General features: G+C 43.9%; 2 protein-coding genes across 5 annotated transcripts in view; one reads left to right on the top strand and one right to left on the bottom strand.

Moving 5' to 3' along the window:
* The first annotated feature begins 1,284 nt into the window (after window positions 1–1,284).
* Window positions 1,285–9,143, top strand: adck2 (aarF domain containing kinase 2). The gene is made up of 8 exons (XM_071922716.2): window positions 1,285–2,593; window positions 3,176–3,322; window positions 4,185–4,313; window positions 4,741–4,836; window positions 5,201–5,479; window positions 6,503–6,631; window positions 7,438–7,491; window positions 8,162–9,143. The coding sequence occupies exons 1-8, from the start codon at window positions 1,718–1,720 to the stop codon at window positions 8,300–8,302; spliced, it is 1,851 nt and encodes a 616-aa protein (XP_071778817.2). The 5' UTR covers window positions 1,285–1,717; the 3' UTR covers window positions 8,303–9,143.
* Window positions 9,144–9,261: 118 nt separating this feature from the next.
* The window catches only part of srpk2 (SRSF protein kinase 2), a 64,609-nt gene continuing 55,727 nt past the window's right edge, over window positions 9,262–18,143 (bottom strand). For 3 of the 4 annotated variants that reach the window (XM_078283323.1, XM_078283322.1, XM_078283324.1), the window contains 6 exons: window positions 17,851–17,901; window positions 16,988–17,088; window positions 16,348–16,455; window positions 16,010–16,079; window positions 13,960–14,052; window positions 9,262–11,984 (listed from right to left, as the gene is read on the bottom strand). In XM_078283323.1, coding sequence (XP_078139449.1) covers window positions 11,800–11,984; window positions 13,960–14,052; window positions 16,010–16,079; window positions 16,348–16,455; window positions 16,988–17,088; window positions 17,851–17,901 — 608 coding nt within the window. In that variant the 3' untranslated portion in view covers window positions 9,262–11,799. The remainder of the gene's footprint in view (window positions 11,985–13,959; window positions 14,053–16,009; window positions 16,080–16,347; window positions 16,456–16,987; window positions 17,089–17,850; window positions 17,902–18,143) is intronic. The other variant, XM_071922714.2, reaches the window with a different exon arrangement.

Here is an 18,143-nt window from a genome sequence, read left to right on the forward strand (position 1 = left end):
ACAGACATGGTTTGGCAGTGTTTGGGTTGATTACCGGTGACCCGCCGGCTCAATGGGAGAACTCAAACGGACAGGTCCACGTCACCATCTGGCACAGAGCTGCAGGATTACGCAATGGTCCTGTGGAAAGAGCGGAAGAAGAAAGTGAGAGAACAGGAAGCAAGGTTCAGTGGGCATGATGACCAGTGTGATTAATGATTAATAGCCTTTATGTGTTAAAGCGTGTGCACACACAAAGCACATACAAAGATACACACCTGCACACAGACACACATGCATACTGTACACACACGCGACTGATTAGGTATCTGGGCTGCCTTGTGATCTGAGTTGACCCTTCAGATATACTATACAGCCATATAGCTAATACAATGTGTAGGGGCCTCAGCTGCATTCCTGAAGTCATTCCACTGAGCTGCCTTCATAAAGTGTCTAACATAGCATCACCTCAGCAGAGCAGCTATCCTGCTGACCTCTGAGCCCCACACCCTGACCTCGCCTTTGAAATGCATGAGAGATCTTAAAAAGCCCAACTTGTCCATCAATAGCTGTGGGGGAGCAGGGGTGTGTGTGTGGGTGTGGAGGGGGGGTCTAGTAACATCTGTTTGGCGTTTATCCTACCTTTTGTGTTCCTGGGTCCTCTATTAGGCCTACAGCAGCTGGGATCCTGGGAGGGTGCGGACCCCACTGTCCGGGGGACACACACCGTGACTGGGAACATGGATGGGACAAGTTCTCAGTCCTTGATATGGGATGTATGTATGCAAGAAACCTAGTCAAGTAAAGGGCTGCAGCAGAAGAAAAGGTGATAGTTCAAACCAAACCAGAGTTTTTGTGTGTGTTCCTGTGTCTCCATCTGTTGGGCACTCAAAGTCTCTGCAGTTACTTGAAGAGGTTTAGCTATTGGCAGTTTATCTCTTCCAAAAGCCATTATTATATGGCAGAGTTTTAGGGCGTATTAGTTAAAAAGACTTTGGACATACCGTGTAATTGTTAAACACATTTAATTAAACCCACCTGCGTCTATCCAGTGGTCTTTTGATTCACTTTGCTTGAATTTCTGGGCTTTAAACCGATATAGGACACAGAGACGCGCACATGTATGCGCACACGCACACAAAAACGCACAAATTCTCCTCTTCATTTAATGACAAACACTGGAAAAGGTTTGGATGGTAATTTCTCTGTCACGTCTGTAACTCGCATAGTAGAAACACGAACTGCCCCTTTAAAAAACGACGGCGTGACCTTAGCGGACTGACGTCATACCCGGAAGTAAACCAACTATCATGCAATGTTTTCAATGGCAATTCGTGGTTAACGTGAGCTAAGTCATGGAAAGACTGTTTTGTACACCGGGGAAGAAAAAAAATATCCCTATTCCATCCATATACAAGAAGCTTGATTACATGGCAGTGATCGTAAGTTAAGACAACGTTAGCTGTTTACATTTGTAGTAAAGGCTGTGTTGTAATGTAACGTAACGTTAACCTAGGCTGTCGCTTTCAAGGTGGCAGTCATAAACTCGTGCATGTTTAGCTCACTGATCATTGCGAGGTTGGAGTTATCTTTGACTTTCAGATGACGTCGTGATCAAAGACATCCTCGTCCGCACCAGTGATGAGTTTGCACAAGACAGTTTCACAATACAAGACAAGCATATGTGGATCAACTCTCCTCCACGGCTCGGACTGAGCTGCGGCTATTTGACACGACCATGGCGGCATTTGGAGCAAGAGCAGTGCTTTTCAACCTGAGGTACACTTTTCAGAAAGTAGGCTCCTTTGCCAGAATCAGACTCCTCCAGAATTCCAGGACATGTCTGCTAAAAAGAGGCCAGATTGTAACCCAGATACCTAAAGTTACACTGCTGTGCTGGAGTGCAGTCAACGTAACATCCTGTGTAGCCAGATGCCAGGAGGCCACCCTTGCATCCCAGACCACGGTCAAAAAGTCTTTAGCCAAAGTCCAGGTGCACAAACTCATATTTTTCCTCCGCCTCAGCCTCCGTGCGCTGGTGCTGTTCCTCAAATTTGGCCCCCTTCTCCTCCTCTCCCCCCTGGCTCTGGTCTCCACTCGCTGGGCCTCTCTCTGGTTGGACGCTCTGCTCTGGGTGACTGAGACGTCTGGTCTCACTTTTATCAAGCTGGGTCAGTGGGCCAGCACCAGACGGGACATCTTCTCCCAGGACTTCTGCGACCGCTTCTCCAGGCTCCACGTCAAGGTGCGGCCTCACTCGTGGGCCCACACCAAGCAGTGTCTCCGCCGGGCGTTCGGGGAGGGCTGGAGGAGGCTGTTTGTGTTCGAGGGCAAGGAGCCGGTGGGCTCGGGCTGCGTGGCCCAGGTGTACCGCGGCTGGGCCAGGGTGGACAGCGTGGAGGACCCGGCCTTCCAGACGCTGGTGGAGGAGATGGAGAGAGAGGATCTGCTGGAGGCCTGGGAGATCCCGGGTCTAGGAGGCGTGGCCAGCTCCCTGTGGGGGCTCCGGAAGGGGAAGGGGGAGGAGGAGAGCCATGAGGAGAGGAGTCACCCAGAGGACCAGCATGAGGAGAGCAGCACAGAGAAGGAGCACCTGATACCTGTGGCTATCAAGGTGAGTGAGACTCACAAAGTAGCTTTACTATTAGGGATGGGACAATATGCTTATATCACGATACGATTCGATATGTGATATGGGGTTCACGATGCGATACAACCACGATACGATGTAATAAATAAAAATTCAATGACAACAAAGTCTGACTGCAGAATTATGTTTATTGCTGAGCCACAAGTCTTTCTAGCGATGGCATTGGCTTGCTAATATGTAAACAACAATGTAAAAATGTCATTACAAAGTGCAAATGCTATAATTTTGAAGGTGAGTTTGTGAAATTGTGATGGGCAAGTCGTCTTATTTGTGATTACTACAGCAGAATATAATGTAGGTTATATCACGGTTCGTTTTTCTGCCCCACAATACGTGTTGTTTTTTTTGTACTGCAATATATTGAATTTCGATATATATCACCCCTAAATCATTCCTAATTACTATAAGTATGGTGATGCTGCAATCTGATTCATATGAAAGATATTCAATCAATGCTTCCAGGTGTTTGTGTGTTGAGTAGAAGACAAGTGTGATTCGTTCAGGCCCTGCAGCAGATCTCTACAAGTTGTCTGTGTTGTACTGAAGGTGCTGCACCCAGGCATCAGGAGGCAGGTGGAGATAGACCTGCTGCTGATGAGAGCGGGCAGCTGGCTCCTGCACTGTCTGCCCGGCCTCAAGTGGCTCAGCCTTCCCGAGATTGTGGAGGAGTTTGAAAAGCTCATGACCAAACAGGTAGGAATATTCACACTGCTACATTTAGAATAAAGTTCAGAATATTCAAAGACTGTTCACATGGGAGTTGATTTGTCTTTTTTTTACTGTGGAAGAAAACTGTGGAAGAAAAGACAAGAGAGTGGCAGGTTTAATCAGTCTGCTGGTTGGGAGCCAAGGAACTCAAAATCTGGATGATTACACAGAGTTTTGTAGTGTTGAATATTCATGATTATGTTAATACGGATAGAATATAATACAGCTAAGGTCATATGAACAAGACTGAACAACCAATGATAATTACACAGTAGTTCTAGCACTTTAAGGAGATGCTTAATAAAAGGTGACCACCTTCTTTTAGAAGACAACAAGTTATTATTTTGTCAAGGCAACTTGGTGAGTGTTATCTATGAGATTTGGGCATTTGAAGATTCCAGGCTCACAGTTCTGTGAGAAACACACAAGATGTTATTTCAGAGTTTAATCTTATAATGGTGAAGCAGATTCAGTATTCTTGAGTTTTAGGCACTTATAAGGTGTAAATAATGGGTCAAAGGTTACATATTAAGTGAACACATAGGTATTTTGCTTAGTATAGGTACGTTTCCATTTCTTCCTCAACACTATACACAGCCCTCTACACATTTACATTTCTACATTTCTACAGGTCAGCATGCAGGGTCATCTGCAATGTAAAAAAAAAAAAAGGTTGCCTACATGTAAGACAAATCATATTACAATATTTGCAATATGACAAAAAAAGCAAAAAAAACATTGCAAATAATGCTTCAAAGTAGTCAACTCTACCTCAGAAACATGGAGCTGGACGTGGGGACTGAATAAAAAAACTAGTGTTTGATTGTTTAATTGACTTTCATTTTAGATTGACCTCCGCTTCGAGGCCAGGAACATCGAGCGGTTCCGGGAGAATTTCCGCGATGTGGATTCTGTCAAGTTCCCAACTCCGCTACGACCATTTATCACCAGGACCATCTTAGTGGAAACCTTTGAAGTGAGTAGAGAAGGCTTCGTCACGTGTGGCTGGTCAAACTAGAGGGAAACAAAAAATAAACTGACTGAATGATTGACTGATACAGACTGAGCTCATATTGCTTATGCAAATTAGCAAATGTTTTAATCTGTGTGGAGTTCCAGACGGGTGGGATTTACTGCACCAGTGCAACTCAAACAAATGTCAAATATATCATTCATAGAAAAGTTTCCTAAAATGACTTAACTTTGCTGTGATTGTCACATCCTTCTGGCGCTCATTGTATTGTCTTATATAGCAAAATCCCCCCATCTGACACCTCATCTGTGATTTCTAGGCTATATGCATCATTCTGGTTGAAGTAATATACTTTTCATTCATTTCACTCATAAATGAGGCCAGAATTTATTTTCAGCTGTGTGAATTGTGACACCCATGTGTTTTTCAGGAGAGTGAGCCCATCTCCAACTACCTGAGCTCTGAGGTGCCTCAGGAGGTGAAGCAGAGAATAGCCAAGATGGTAGTCGACACCCTGCTAAAGATGGTGAGATGTGTTATCTGCTGGCCATCGGTTCCATCTGGCTAATCATTACCATCGCTGTGATTTCATACCCTGTGGGATTGGTCTATGGCTTACCTTATCAGAACCTGTCTCTCTTTCTTCCTCTCTCTCTCTCTCTCTCTCTCTCTGTCTCTGTCTCTGTCTCTGTCTCTGTCTCTTTCTCTGTGCTTGTGTGTGTGTGCTATTTTTGTGTGTATATGCGTGAGAGAGAAACAGTATGTGTCTGTTTGACTACACTTACCTACTTGTCTGGCTGTATGTTATCATTTGACCAGATGTACTTTGTTCACTTCATGTCTATCATTCCTACATTGTCACTATCTATCCATCTATATCTATATTTCAGGTATTTGTGGACAACTTCGTCCATGGGGATCTCCACCCGGGAAACATCCTGGTCCAGCATCGGGGGCCTGGTGTTGGTTCCAGTGATAGTGCTGGTGTCCCAGGGGAGTCCCAGGGTAAGGCTACCCTCACCGACCTGTGGGACACCGTGGTGGTCAGCGTCAGGCCGGACCCGTCCCCTTTCCAGTTGGTGCTGCTGGACGCCGGCATTGTGGCCCAGCTCAGTGACCATGATCTTGCCAACTTCAAGGCTGTCTTTACCGCTGTGGTGCTACGGCAGGTGAGAGGGGAAAGGGTACATACTGTACATAAAGTGTCCAGACTAAACTTTGGTGAGAGAAACGGTCCTTCAACTAGAGGATCTGGATTCAAGCCCTGGGTCGGCAAGCATCCAATCTGCTCAAGTGGCCTTGAACACTCAGGCCCAGATTCACTAAATGGAGTGACACAGGGAACAGCACACTAAATCACCAAAATGATCAAATCAGAATTCCATGTTATTCACTAGTCGTGCTGAATGAGTTGAAAGCGTGTCTTATAGTGCTGGTCAAAAAATAAAGCCTTCATGCATATGTAAATTATATGTGAATCTCATTCTTTTGCCCACAGATTTATTTGTATGTGAGGGCATGCAAATCCAGATTGCACCCAATTCACTCCCCCAAATTATTTTAGCGCAAGATCCTTTGAAAGGCAATGCAATTTATAATTGGTGATAATGGCTTGATTTGCACCACAACTTGATTTGTATAAATATCTTATAATAAGACGAAAGACGACCTTGTGCTCTTAGCTCAACCAATTGAGGTGCCAAAAAATGAGCAGATTGCCCTTGAAACGCAGTCTGCACCTGAGTCCCTACCAGCTACAGGGGCGCTCTTCTGTAGCTGACCCTGCAAGTGAAAAGAGATGAAGTGAAAAATGAAAAGATAAATTCAGGTTTCCCACCGGTCATGAAATTAATGGAATATCATGGAATTTTCAGAGGTGTATTCCAGACCGGGAAATTTCTAAATTCTCTGTGGAAGTCAGAGAATATCAGGAAATTTTACTTACAGAAATATAGTGGACTGTATTTCACAGCTTATTTCACACATTCATGGCATTAGATGATAGGTTTCAGCTGTTTTTCTACATCGCATGGCCACTTCTCCCTAGCTAATCCAACTGCAGTGGAAACCTGCCTGTTAACTACTTCAGAACTTTTCTGAGATTAAAAACATAAACAAACAAACAAGGAACATTTTTAGGTCATGGAAGCGCTGCGACTCCGACTGACTGCCACCATGGCTGTTTCCTTCAGGGGGAGCGGGTGGCAGAGTTGATCCTGCATTATGCCAGGGCTAATGAGTGCCAAGACGTGCCGCGCTTCAAGAAGGAGATGGCGCAGCTGGTGGACCATGCCCTCAGCAACACCCTCTCCCTGGGAAAGGTACTGACCTAGATTTCTGCTTTCTTTTGTCTGTGTTGTGACTAGATGTTGCTGATGTAGAGCTGGACACATTGACGGCTAAAATGGTAATCACGGTTATTTTGTGAGACATTGTGATCGTGAATCTTAATCATGATTATTGATCTTTATTTGAGGAACAAAATGAATTTACTGCACTTTTCACTTCTCATCATACATCATATCTTGACTACTTTCAGCTACGGTGGACATTCAAAATGAAATGTTTGAATAGTTAATGCCAATATTCTATGATTATTGGAAACTAAAATCATACATTGCTGCCTGAATGCTATTAGTTTAACATCTTTGCTTGATTTCCTGATTGTTCTCAGTGTCCCTGTTAAGAGTATTGGTAAATGTATGTGCAAAATAAATATGAGCACATTTTATTTAGTTTAATACTCATTCTCATATAGGCTTGCACTAGTCTGCAAAATTATCCATCCATTCTAATCAGAAAAAGAAGTGATATATGCATAATTTATATACTGTAGGCAAACAGAAGGGCTGTTGTCAGAGAGGGAAATTATCACTAACCACTAGTGTAATGCAGGTAAATTTTCGCTGTGGCTGGCAAGTTAGTCTTCTCTACTAGCCAATTTGGCAGGTAACCATCCATCAATTGGCAGTCTTATTCTATTCAAAACATCTTGTTGGCCGGTGACAGAGCCAGTGAATCTTGGGAAACATTAGCCACTGTGGCTATAGGTACAAAAAAGTTAGTTTCATGCCCTGGTTGTTGTTGAGATGTTGTGTTTTTATTGAATTTTTGTTTGTGCTTACAGATCCAAGTGGCAGACCTGCTCTCCAGAGTCTTTGGCCTGCTCATCACACACAAGGTAAAACATCAAGAGCTAATTTTCAGTCGGCTGTCAAATGAAGCGCTGGAGCTGGCTCAGATCGCTAACCTTTGATGTCTTAAAGCTTAAGCTGAAGTAACATTATAACAAGTAACATCTCAGACTGAGCCACTGCTCTGTTACTCTGCTCCTAACCAGATTTCCTCAAGTGAAAGAGTCTGGAAAGCTATTTCTGTGAACTACTCAGTAATGAGTTTTGTGTCTTATTGTGAGCAAAACTATTTTTCTTACAGTTTCAGCTTAGAGAAAATAAATTGGGAAGAAATTAAAGATCCATTCCTTCTGTCCCACTGTGCTAGACTTTACTCTTAGGTCTGGCTTGCTAGGCTGCTGCTTTGTGAAGGCTGCTGGTTCATTTTCTTTTGAAAAATGGAAGAAATTCAGGGGGAACAAAGAGAACATAAAAAGTATATTTCCATGTGACCTCTGCGGTTTGTGGATGCATTTGAAATGCTGCATTGATGTGTTGAAAGCTGTTTGAATCAGCCGTAACCAACATCATTACTAGGAAACAGTGTGGCCAGCCAAAGCTAAGTCATAGTTTCAGAATAGCAACAGCAGTTTGTTCATTTTCTGTTGTTTAAGATATTTAGATGGCAGTTTTCTTGGATGCAAAATTGATGTTGTTCAATGTTGTTTGCTGTTCTAGGTGAAGCTGGAGAGTAACTTTGCGTCCATTGTGTTTGCCATCATGGTGCTGGAGGGCCTGGGCAGGTCCCTGGATCCCAACCTGGACATCCTGGAGCTGGCCAAGCCACTGCTGCTCAAGAACTGTGCCTCACTGCTCTGATACAAACAAATTCACACACACACACACGCACACAGATATGCTCACAGACACATGCACATGCACAGCAGTTCCAGAACGCATACACACATACTGTACATACATACGCTCCCACCGCCATGATGAAGGTTTGTCTTCAAGCTTACAAACCCAGATTCCACTGCGGATCAAGAGGGTTTGTTCCGTTGCTACATTTCATCGGTGTTGATACCATAAATACCTCGTTGAATTTTACACCGGTGGCTATTTCAACTTTGAACGGTCTTACTTTTAAATTTTATCATCCACCGTCTGGTTGATGTATGAAAAGTTCACCCATTTTAATGGCCTATAAGTTTTTTGCCTTGTCAAACATTTTCCCGTGTCAGAAATGCCTAATGAATGGGAGCATGTGCGCTTTACTTGAGGCACCACTTGTGGTTTATTGTGTGCTAATGGATGGAAGTCAGACACGTTGGCAAGCACACAGATGCCATCAGAGACCATTTGTAGTGATATAAGATATAAAAAACCCTACTGCGACAATCCCTAGTTGATGCTTAGAAGCATGTTTTTACTTTTTAATGACTAATATTGATCTCAGGATGTCTTTTATCACTTCATGTTTTATTGCAGCTTAGATAATGTTGTCTAATGGCATATATTTGCTTTTAGTGTGAGTCATAATAAGCTAGCATTTGTTCTTAAACACTTCATTGACATTGTGAAGTCTTTGCCTAATGTATTCACAATTGACCCATGTCTTTTTACTTTCTATCAAAAATAGTGGGAACACTTCTATTAATTATACATATCAATAAAAAAAGGGAATCTGTAGTGATTGATCTTCTTTTCCTCTGTTCCCTTTGGTGACCAGTAGTAAGTTGTATAACCCTTTCAATGAGGTTGACTGATGTGACTTCAAAGTTTTAGCCGGGCCATACACAGTGGAAAATGGCAAACACTACATCAATGCCACAGAATCCATTAATTTACAATTTTATTAAATCTGTCAATGAAAAACACAGACAAGAGACGCGATTCTGTCAATGTCATCAGGAAGAACAGTCAGCATGGCTGAGAGTGAGATCAGGAGCTTTTGGTGCAAAAAAATTCATCATCACATACTCTTTATTGCAAAACTGTTTGATCGTTTTTCATCACCATCAAGAGCCCAGACAGAGCAGCACTGTTCATGTAAGGAGGGAGGGGAGAGGTGACAACTGTGTAAAAAAAGAACTAATTTGAATAATAATAATAACAGTAATAATAATAATATAATTACAAAAGAAATAAAAACATCTCTAACAGACAAACACAATCACCTCAATATAAGACGAGATTCGGTCACGGTCACAACAACCAGAGAAAAGTTGTTTTCTTTTTTTTTTTCTCTCTTTTTTTTTAAATGAATTAAATAGTTTTTAAAAATATCTCACCATTTACTTATACTCATCTTTTTTTCATTTATTGCGAAAAAATAGGCAACTGGACTAATTGTGATGATGCGAGTTTTTGTGTGTGTGACAGAGAAATAGAGATAAGTGGAGAGATACTGTATAGTGGAACGTCTTGGAGCGTTGGCACTGAGAGCAGCAGCAGTGTGCGGCGATGCAGTACTCTCCTTCAGCCACCAGGTGGCACAGTTCAGTCGAAACATTCCTCCGGGCCTGAGCTATCGCAGCCCTACTGTATTAGAGGAGGTCAAGTCCCGCCAACAACAGCCTCTGTATCGGAATGATGCTTGTGTGTTGAATCTCTGTCCACGGTCGTGTATCTGTGTTGCCAGATCTCAGTTCTATGTACAAAGGTTTCAAATCCCTGAAGGACATCTACAAAGACAAGTGCAACCTCCATTTGACCATCCCCTTTCTGGAGAAGCTCAGGGATCGAGGGGTTCCTCTGTAGGAAAAAAAGGGGGGTAGTACCAATCAGATCTGGTAAACGTGCCACAGCAGGACTCAACAGAATTGTTCTTGGTTTGGGACAAGGGAGTAGAAGTCAGGAATGATGGGAAAAAGGACCAAGACCCAGGAATGTCAAAGAAAGGGGAGCTGTAAAGAAGTGACCTTCCTCAGACGGGGCACCGACAACGTCGTAAAATAAGTCTCTCGTCTTTCAAACAAAACGTCCAAAAGGGATGAACACAGAAAAGAAACAAACGAAACCAATGAAACGCACAACTGAAACACGCATCCATCGTCCGTTTGTTATATCCGTTCATGCTGATCGATCAGTCTCTCCATGCTTTTCTTTAAAAAAAATCACTGTTTCACGACAGAGAAACTCTTTATAGACCAAGCTGTCCTGTTCGGCTTCAGTGATAAATTTATCTTTTTTTTTTTGTTTCTTGCTCATCCCGTGCTTTGTCTGCCTGTCTTTCTGTCAGTGTGGCAGCTGTTGTGTGGCGCCCCCTGGAGGGCTGGCTGCCCTCCGTGTCTCTGCGGTGGCCTGGGGCGGGGCATGCAGCTCATCGGGGTGGGGAAAGTGGGGAACCGGGACAGGAAACAGGGGTTTTTTGGACCGCGGCCTTGGGAGATTTTGGGGGATCGGGGTGTAAACTGTTCAGCAGTACTGCTTTAGTCTGGGGTGGGGGCTTCATCCAGCAGGGTGAGGGAGGGGAGGGGAGGCTACTGGGCTGGAAACAGTGGAGAAGAGAGACATAGAGAGAGAGGAAGGGTCTATGCTGACAGATCTCAAATAACTCCCTCGACTATGCAGAAGTACAGGCACATACACACTCCTTCTCCCTCACACGCGAACACACACACACACACACACACATATTTGTCTGTCTTTGGGGCCCTGGCTATGTAAAGGTCATGGCAGATGGAGCTCTGGGCTGTCAGCGTTGCAACGGGGCTGCTCATTGACTTTCCTCTCTCGTCATTGAAAAGATCAGCAGCTAAGTCAGCGGCCCATGACTGGATCCAAACGAGGTAAAACTGAGAATGAGTGGCCTAGGAAGAGATAGCTTGATAGGTAGATGGATGGGACAGGCTGAGAACTTGACGCCAGAAGAAGAGAAGAGAGCACATCTCTTTCGGACATCAGACAAGGCCTGACTTCTCCCTTTCACAGTGTGAGCAGCATCCATCCTCAAATCGTCGGACTCTTTTGTGTTTAGGTAGTACGCCGCACTGGGAGACGTCTTGGAAGACACAGCCATGGCATTGGCTACTATGTCATTTTATCTCCATAAGGTTGTGCGGGAGGGAACTGCGCCTGAGTCTGTCATCTTTACATTGCTTTTGGGGAAAAGATGGAGGGGTTGTGTGTGTGTGGGACTTAAGCCTACTCAGATATGCGTGTATGTGTGCATGTGTGGGATAAGGCTGGAAAGAATACGACAAAATCCTATCGCTCTCTCATCACTTCCAACTCTCTCACTCGCTCTGTTTCTTCATCTCCAGCCTCTCTCCTCTCTATCATTCCACAGGCCGGCCGCCACCAAGGGGTGATATTTAGGATAGTTGTTTGGGATGGTTTTTTGGGGGGGGGGGTCTGATCGGAGTGTGTGGCTATGAGCTGAGCCAGGGGTGGTTGAGGCAGTCGCCGGCCGAGGCCCTCTTCTCGGGCACCATCTCCAGCATGGGCAGAAGGAAGTGGGTGAAGTGGCCGGCGTCCTCATGCGACCAGCCGTACTTCTCCACCAGCACGTCAAATAGAGACCAAGGCTTCAGCTTGGTGATGTGCCGCAGCTCGCCTGCAGGGGGCAATAGGGAGCAGAGTCAGCCACACGCCATTGGAGAAAGTGGGGAGAGAATAGAGCAGTGGTTTTCAACCATGTGACATCTGCAGGGTTTCAATCCAACCAAACCCTACAGCAGCTGATTTCACTGATTGGTTCCTCCTGTCTGGTTGAAGGTGTGTTAATCAGTGAAATGAGATGCTATAGTGTTCGGTTGGAGTGAAAACCTACAGACTCTTGGGTCATGATTGGCACGTGGCTGAAAACCACCGGAATAGAGGGTGAGATTGAAGGGACAGAAAGAAAGGAAGAGAGAGAAAGAGAAGCGGAGAGGTAATAGAAATAGACAAGAAGAGGAAGGCCTACATTATTAAAGAGAAGAGGAAAAGGATTGGCTGAGAGAGCTAGAGTGACAGTGAGAAAAGTACAAGAGAGAATGATTGATGATGGGAGAAATCAAGACAGAGGGTCCAGTTCAAACCATGGCTGCCATGGTAACCTCTCCTTCCTCTCCTCTGCACTGATCGGACAGCACAAAATGGGGGAAAGCAAACCATTTATCAAGACTTTCGATATATTGTAGAGGAGACTAATGAGGCCACAGTGTTGAAACGTGTGTGCGCAAGTCTTCAGTATTGTGAATCTCCTCTAAGTTTGTGCTTCCATTGTTCTCTTCCCAATTACTGTATCTGCTCCCCCCCCCCCCCCCATCCCCACCCCCACCCCCAAGTTCAATACAAATCAGTGTGCACGAAGGAAACAAGGTAACACCGCCACTCAATAGTATTGCGACAGGGCCCGAGGCAGCGAGGCAGACAGGAGAAGCCGATAGAGACAGAGCGAGAGAGTCAGACCAGATTAACAGAGCGCCAAGAGATAAAAGGGAGAACATTGAGACATCAAGCGCAGGCTCAGACCTCAGATTGAGACAACATCAAAGGCGGAATATTCAAGTCTCATGACGCAGTATGAAGAATATATGAGCAGAGAGGGAATGAGATAGAGAGAGAGGGAGAAAAGAGAGAATACATGAGAGAGTGCAAGGGTTATAAACTGTATCAAACAGAGATACACTTACCAGAATCATTGAGGTATATGACACACTTAAGACCTTAGGCACAGTAAGGTAAAGCCCTACTGCTATATGTATAGGCTGGGAATAGGACTATTCTATTAGGGCTATGCTATCATTATCATTAATAATACTGCTGGAGTTAGACTATGTGGTTCAGTTGCTAGCCAAACCAAAGTCCCTTTAAGAGTCTCTGGTCAAACATCTTTAGGCTATTAATCTAAAAATATCCTAAATATTGCTATATAGTCTGCAGAGAAAATAATGGTACTGGTTGGTTCAATTGGTTCTTTTTGCTGTGAATTCATTCTATGTTGCTGATAAGAATATAAGGAAAATCTATTGACTGTCTGCTATTGGCTCTACTACTGACAGATTTGTTTGTATGTATGTGAAAACATTTTAGAAGAAAATCCCTCTTCTTCTGCCACTGCAAACTAAATCAATCAGTTGGCCGCCAGTTCTGGGTCAAATAGTATTTGCATATAACTTAAACGTTTATTCTCATCTCCTTGGTGTTTGAGATGGGTTGGGTTGCCACATACAAAAATACAGTGCCAGAAGGTTTAGACAATCGCAGCAGTAGTATTTGAAAATCAATTTAGTATTCAATCAATTTATATTCGCTTTTCTGTGATTGACAACTTACCTTTCCCTATCTGAATGTCCTGATGCAGTAAACCCTGGCAGTGCTGCAAACATGCTAAAACAAATGCTAATTATTAGCAAAATACTATTTGATCCATGTCTCATGACCACCAAGAGATTCCCCATACACTATGGCTGCTGCTTTCTGTGCCTCTACACAAGGCCTATACCTGTACTATACCTATACCTATACTGGTATACTATACCTGTACTATACCTATACTAGTATACTATACCTGTACTATACCTATACTAGCCGGTGTCGTTTACCTTTCTTGGAGAAAAACTCTCGGCTGTACTTCCCGGCAGCGACCACTTTGCGCGGGACCTTCCCAAGGAGCTCCATGATCAGAGCGATGTGGTCTGCCCACCACCACATAACATACATACATCACAAGAGAACAGGCACGGGACAGCATTACAGCATGCACACACACTTACATACACACTGTGTGGGACTGACACACACTGCTACCTGGGGATACTGCATGGACACACTGACAGACTGACAGCCAGTGCTACCACCTTAACATGTGGAGAGTATTGTGGGTAGTTTTGGCACTTCTTTTTATGAGGGATAAAATTGTGTTTTCAATGGCAATGTTTTCAATCAGCACACCCAAATTACAGGCAGCAAACTCAAATCCAAAACAACGTAATGGCTCCTATTTTGTGCTGAAATGACACTGTGTCCCGACTGTCTGTCAGTGTGCATGTTATGTCCATCTAGGCGTCTGTGTATCCCAGTCCCACCAGCTCTCTGGCCAGCGCTACCTCTTCGGTTGAAGAACTCCCGGGAATATTTTCCGGAGAGCGCAAAGTGCCTCGGAATACAGCCCAGCAGCTCTATGATGTGGGCTATGTGGTCTACGGAGGAGAGAGGGAGGGAGGAGGGAGGAGACAGGGAAGGAGAAACAGAACAGGGATGCCAAAAGAGGAGAAGGAAGAGAAGGAGGTGCAAAAGACAGAGAAACAGGGAAGATGAGGAAGAGGAGGATTAGTTGGAGGAGGAGGAGGAGGAGGGAGGGACAAATTAAGTAAATAAAGAAGACAGAGACGAGGAGGGAGGGGACAAATATAAGAAGAAGGGGAAAGTGGGAGAAAAAGTGGAAAGGGGGAAATGGAGGGGGTGAGAGAAAACATGAGGAAGAGAAGGGAGAGGGATGGAAAAGAGAAAGAAAGAGACAGTCACAGTCACAGACAGTAAAGGAGAAAAATCAGTGTTAGTGAGCTGAGCCTCCACAGCAGAGGTGATGAGATGAAATGTTCAGGGAGCAAAGTGACATGCATTTAGAATCAGAACTGAATGAACTGGAACCTGAAGCGATATTTTCAATTTGGCTTCGATGGTAGGAGATCAACATCTCTTGTTGTAAATCAACAAGACGTCATGACAAAACCGGCACTGGCATATTGCCTGTGCAAACATGCAAAATTAGGTTGTCTTCTCGCATGTGAGGGGAAAAATAATGCTTGTGAGATCAGTGGAGATCAAGAGATCAAGGAGGCGACGCGGGGATGAGGGTTTGGGGATGTGCGGTATTGTGCAAGTCTTTCGGAACAAATAGCATGGAGAATGAGCAGGGCGAATGGCAAGCCAGAGTCTACATGCAGATATGGGGACCGTAAAGTTTTAAGGGTAACATGTGAACAGGATATAGATACACACAGGTAGTTATGGGATACAGCTAACTGGCTAGCATTGCTGCCGAGCCTTAAACCATTAATTTTAACCATTTACAGTCTGTTGACAGCAAACAAAGAAAATATATAAAAGTCGTCACATCTAGTTCAATGGCAGGATTACTGTGAGCTCTCTGTGTGTATCTATAGCATTTTGAACAAGTCAGATTTAAAGGGTGGAGATGAGTGGAGGCATAGCAGCAGAATACAAGGACAGGTTTCACAGTTGACAGTGGATAGGGGGACTTGGGGTGAGGGATGTGCTAAATTACACTAAGCTCATTTTGAGGCATGTTTAACCGTTTTGCAGTCAGCCAATCAATCTTCCTTAGCTATCACTGACAAACGTGTTCCTACGCAAATAAATAGCATATACATTTCAAGCGGCACGATTCATCAATCATTAAAGATGCATTCAATGTCACACAACCTTAACTTTGTTCTCATATTATACTGTACATCAAAAAACTCCTACTACAACAGTACTTTAAACTTTGTTTGTCTTTGAGCCAATTTCCTGACTATAGATCAATCTTAAAATACAAGAATGTCCTGTGAAATACTTTTGAATGAGAATTTGTCTATGCTTGTGACATTAAGCTTTATGTGTATGGCACTAAGAAAAATAAAAACGTACCCTCATCACGGGAGTAGTCCTCTCCAGAGTGGGGCTCAAAAAGGTAGTCTCCAGTAGCCAGCTCAAACGCCTGCAAGAGATAGGATGGAGTACTTGAGTGGTAGTGTGTGTGTGTGTGTGTGTGGGTGGGTGGGTGGGTGGGTGGGTGTAATTTAAATATGAGTCAGTGTATATGTCTATGTGTTAGGTCCATCCATTGTGAATGTGTAATACGTATGTATAACACGACAATTTATGTGACTATAGAATGTGTTATGCCCGTAGATTGTGTGTGTGTGTGTATGTGTGTGTGTGTGTGTGTATGTGTGTGTGTGTGTGTGTGTGTGTCTCCTCCTCACCATGCAGGCGGTGCTCCAGATGTCAGCAGGAGTGCTATATCCGGCTCCTATCAGGACCTCAATAGAGCGGTACTGCCTCGTCTGGATGTCCTCTGTGAAGTGCTTGTGCTGAGGAGAGGAGAGGAGAGGAGAGGAGAGGAGAGGAGAGGAGAGGAGAGGAGAGGAGAGGAGAGGAGAGGAGAGGAGAGGAGAGGAGAGGAGAGGAGAGTGGAATTGAACGAATATATCAAGGATGGGGAATTTTATGCCAATTTAAATACCTTGATCTTTGGTCATTTAAAATGTAGCCTAGTGCAAGACACTCAAATAAAGAAACACATGCAGGGACAAAAATGATGCTCAAGTTAATTTAAAATGTATTTAGAGCGAGCACAGAAGGTAGCCTAAACACAGCCAGCATTTCACTGATGCATGTGCTTCCCCATTTGTGCCTCTTGTGCTACTGCTTCCTATTGGGAATTGACCGCAACCTGATACTTGTTCATCAGTTTTCTTGACTGTGAGGACTTAAATACTACAATTTAAAATGTAAAAAGCTATGTTTCAATTCAAGTAATCACTGCCTCTCACATCCAGCACCCACTCACACACTTGGCCACACATGGACACACACACATGAATCCTGGATGCTGTGTCTTACCACCCAGCAGGCATTGCCCAGATCAGCAATCTTGACTCGGATAGTGTCAGCGTTGCGGGGGTCTAGTGGGTTGACCAGGAGGTCTGCAGCTCTGGCCCTGACTGGGAGGAGACGGGGAGGGAAAGCAGAGGGTTAACTGATACCTGACGGGGGCTCAACCAACACACAACAGACACAAGTAGAGCTTACACACTCTAATGTACCAATACACCTTGATTCTAGACCAGACGTTCTTCTATTCATCCAGGAAATCAAATTTGAGAAACTCAGTCTTGGACCCTGTGACGCTTTTGGAGGAAAACATCTCGTCACATGGGAATCCACCACAAACAGGCCTGTGACCCACTTTGAGTCTGATTAAGCTGATAAAGAGAAACATTGTCAAGAGAAAAGGTGTGTTGGTGCATTTGAGTGTGCAGGTTTTATATTTAATGTACAATTTTGGCCCAGCATTTTTCACAAAGTGCTGCGCGCACTGACTAAGCCACTTCAAAACCAACACTTATCAAGCTCTGGGGAGGCGATCCACAATGATCTTAGAGTTACAGAGTTTAATTTCACTCTATTTTAATAGCCGTGTAATTTCAGCAGAGTTTATTTAAGACTAGAAAGAAGTGAGAGGCACAATCAACAAACGAGTGTTAATGATTATAAAATCAACATCGTGGGGAGACGGTAATCAAAAGGCAGACACTATCTAATAATTTTCCGTCTGGGTTAGTAAACCTCTTTCTTGAAATATCACCCCAGTGTTTCAAGAGATGGATCGCTGGACACTAAAACCCAATAATGAGCAACAGGATTAGTAATGTTTGTCTTATCAGGCAGCTGAAATGTGTAAAATAAAAAGTCAAAACACTGACTGTCGTTCATGTTGGGCTGATCCGTTGCATCGCCTAAGAACCAAATACAGTCTGATTATATTATTGTTAAATCATTGGTTAATATGAATACAGGTGAACACAGGAAATAGGTGTTATCCATACTAGGGGGTTTACTGTATATCCATTTGTGTACATTGTTTGTTAATCTATATCTGTGTGCGTACATTTTATATAAATTCAACTTCATTGTCATGGATTTGGATGGTTTGTTAATCTATAATTACATGTGAATATAATTGGTAAGTGAATAAATGGACATAACCATCATCTCA

This window comes from Centroberyx gerrardi, chromosome 4 (genome assembly GCF_048128805.1).
Source record: "Centroberyx gerrardi isolate f3 chromosome 4, fCenGer3.hap1.cur.20231027, whole genome shotgun sequence".
Taxonomy (NCBI): Eukaryota; Metazoa; Chordata; class Actinopteri; order Beryciformes; family Berycidae; genus Centroberyx; species Centroberyx gerrardi.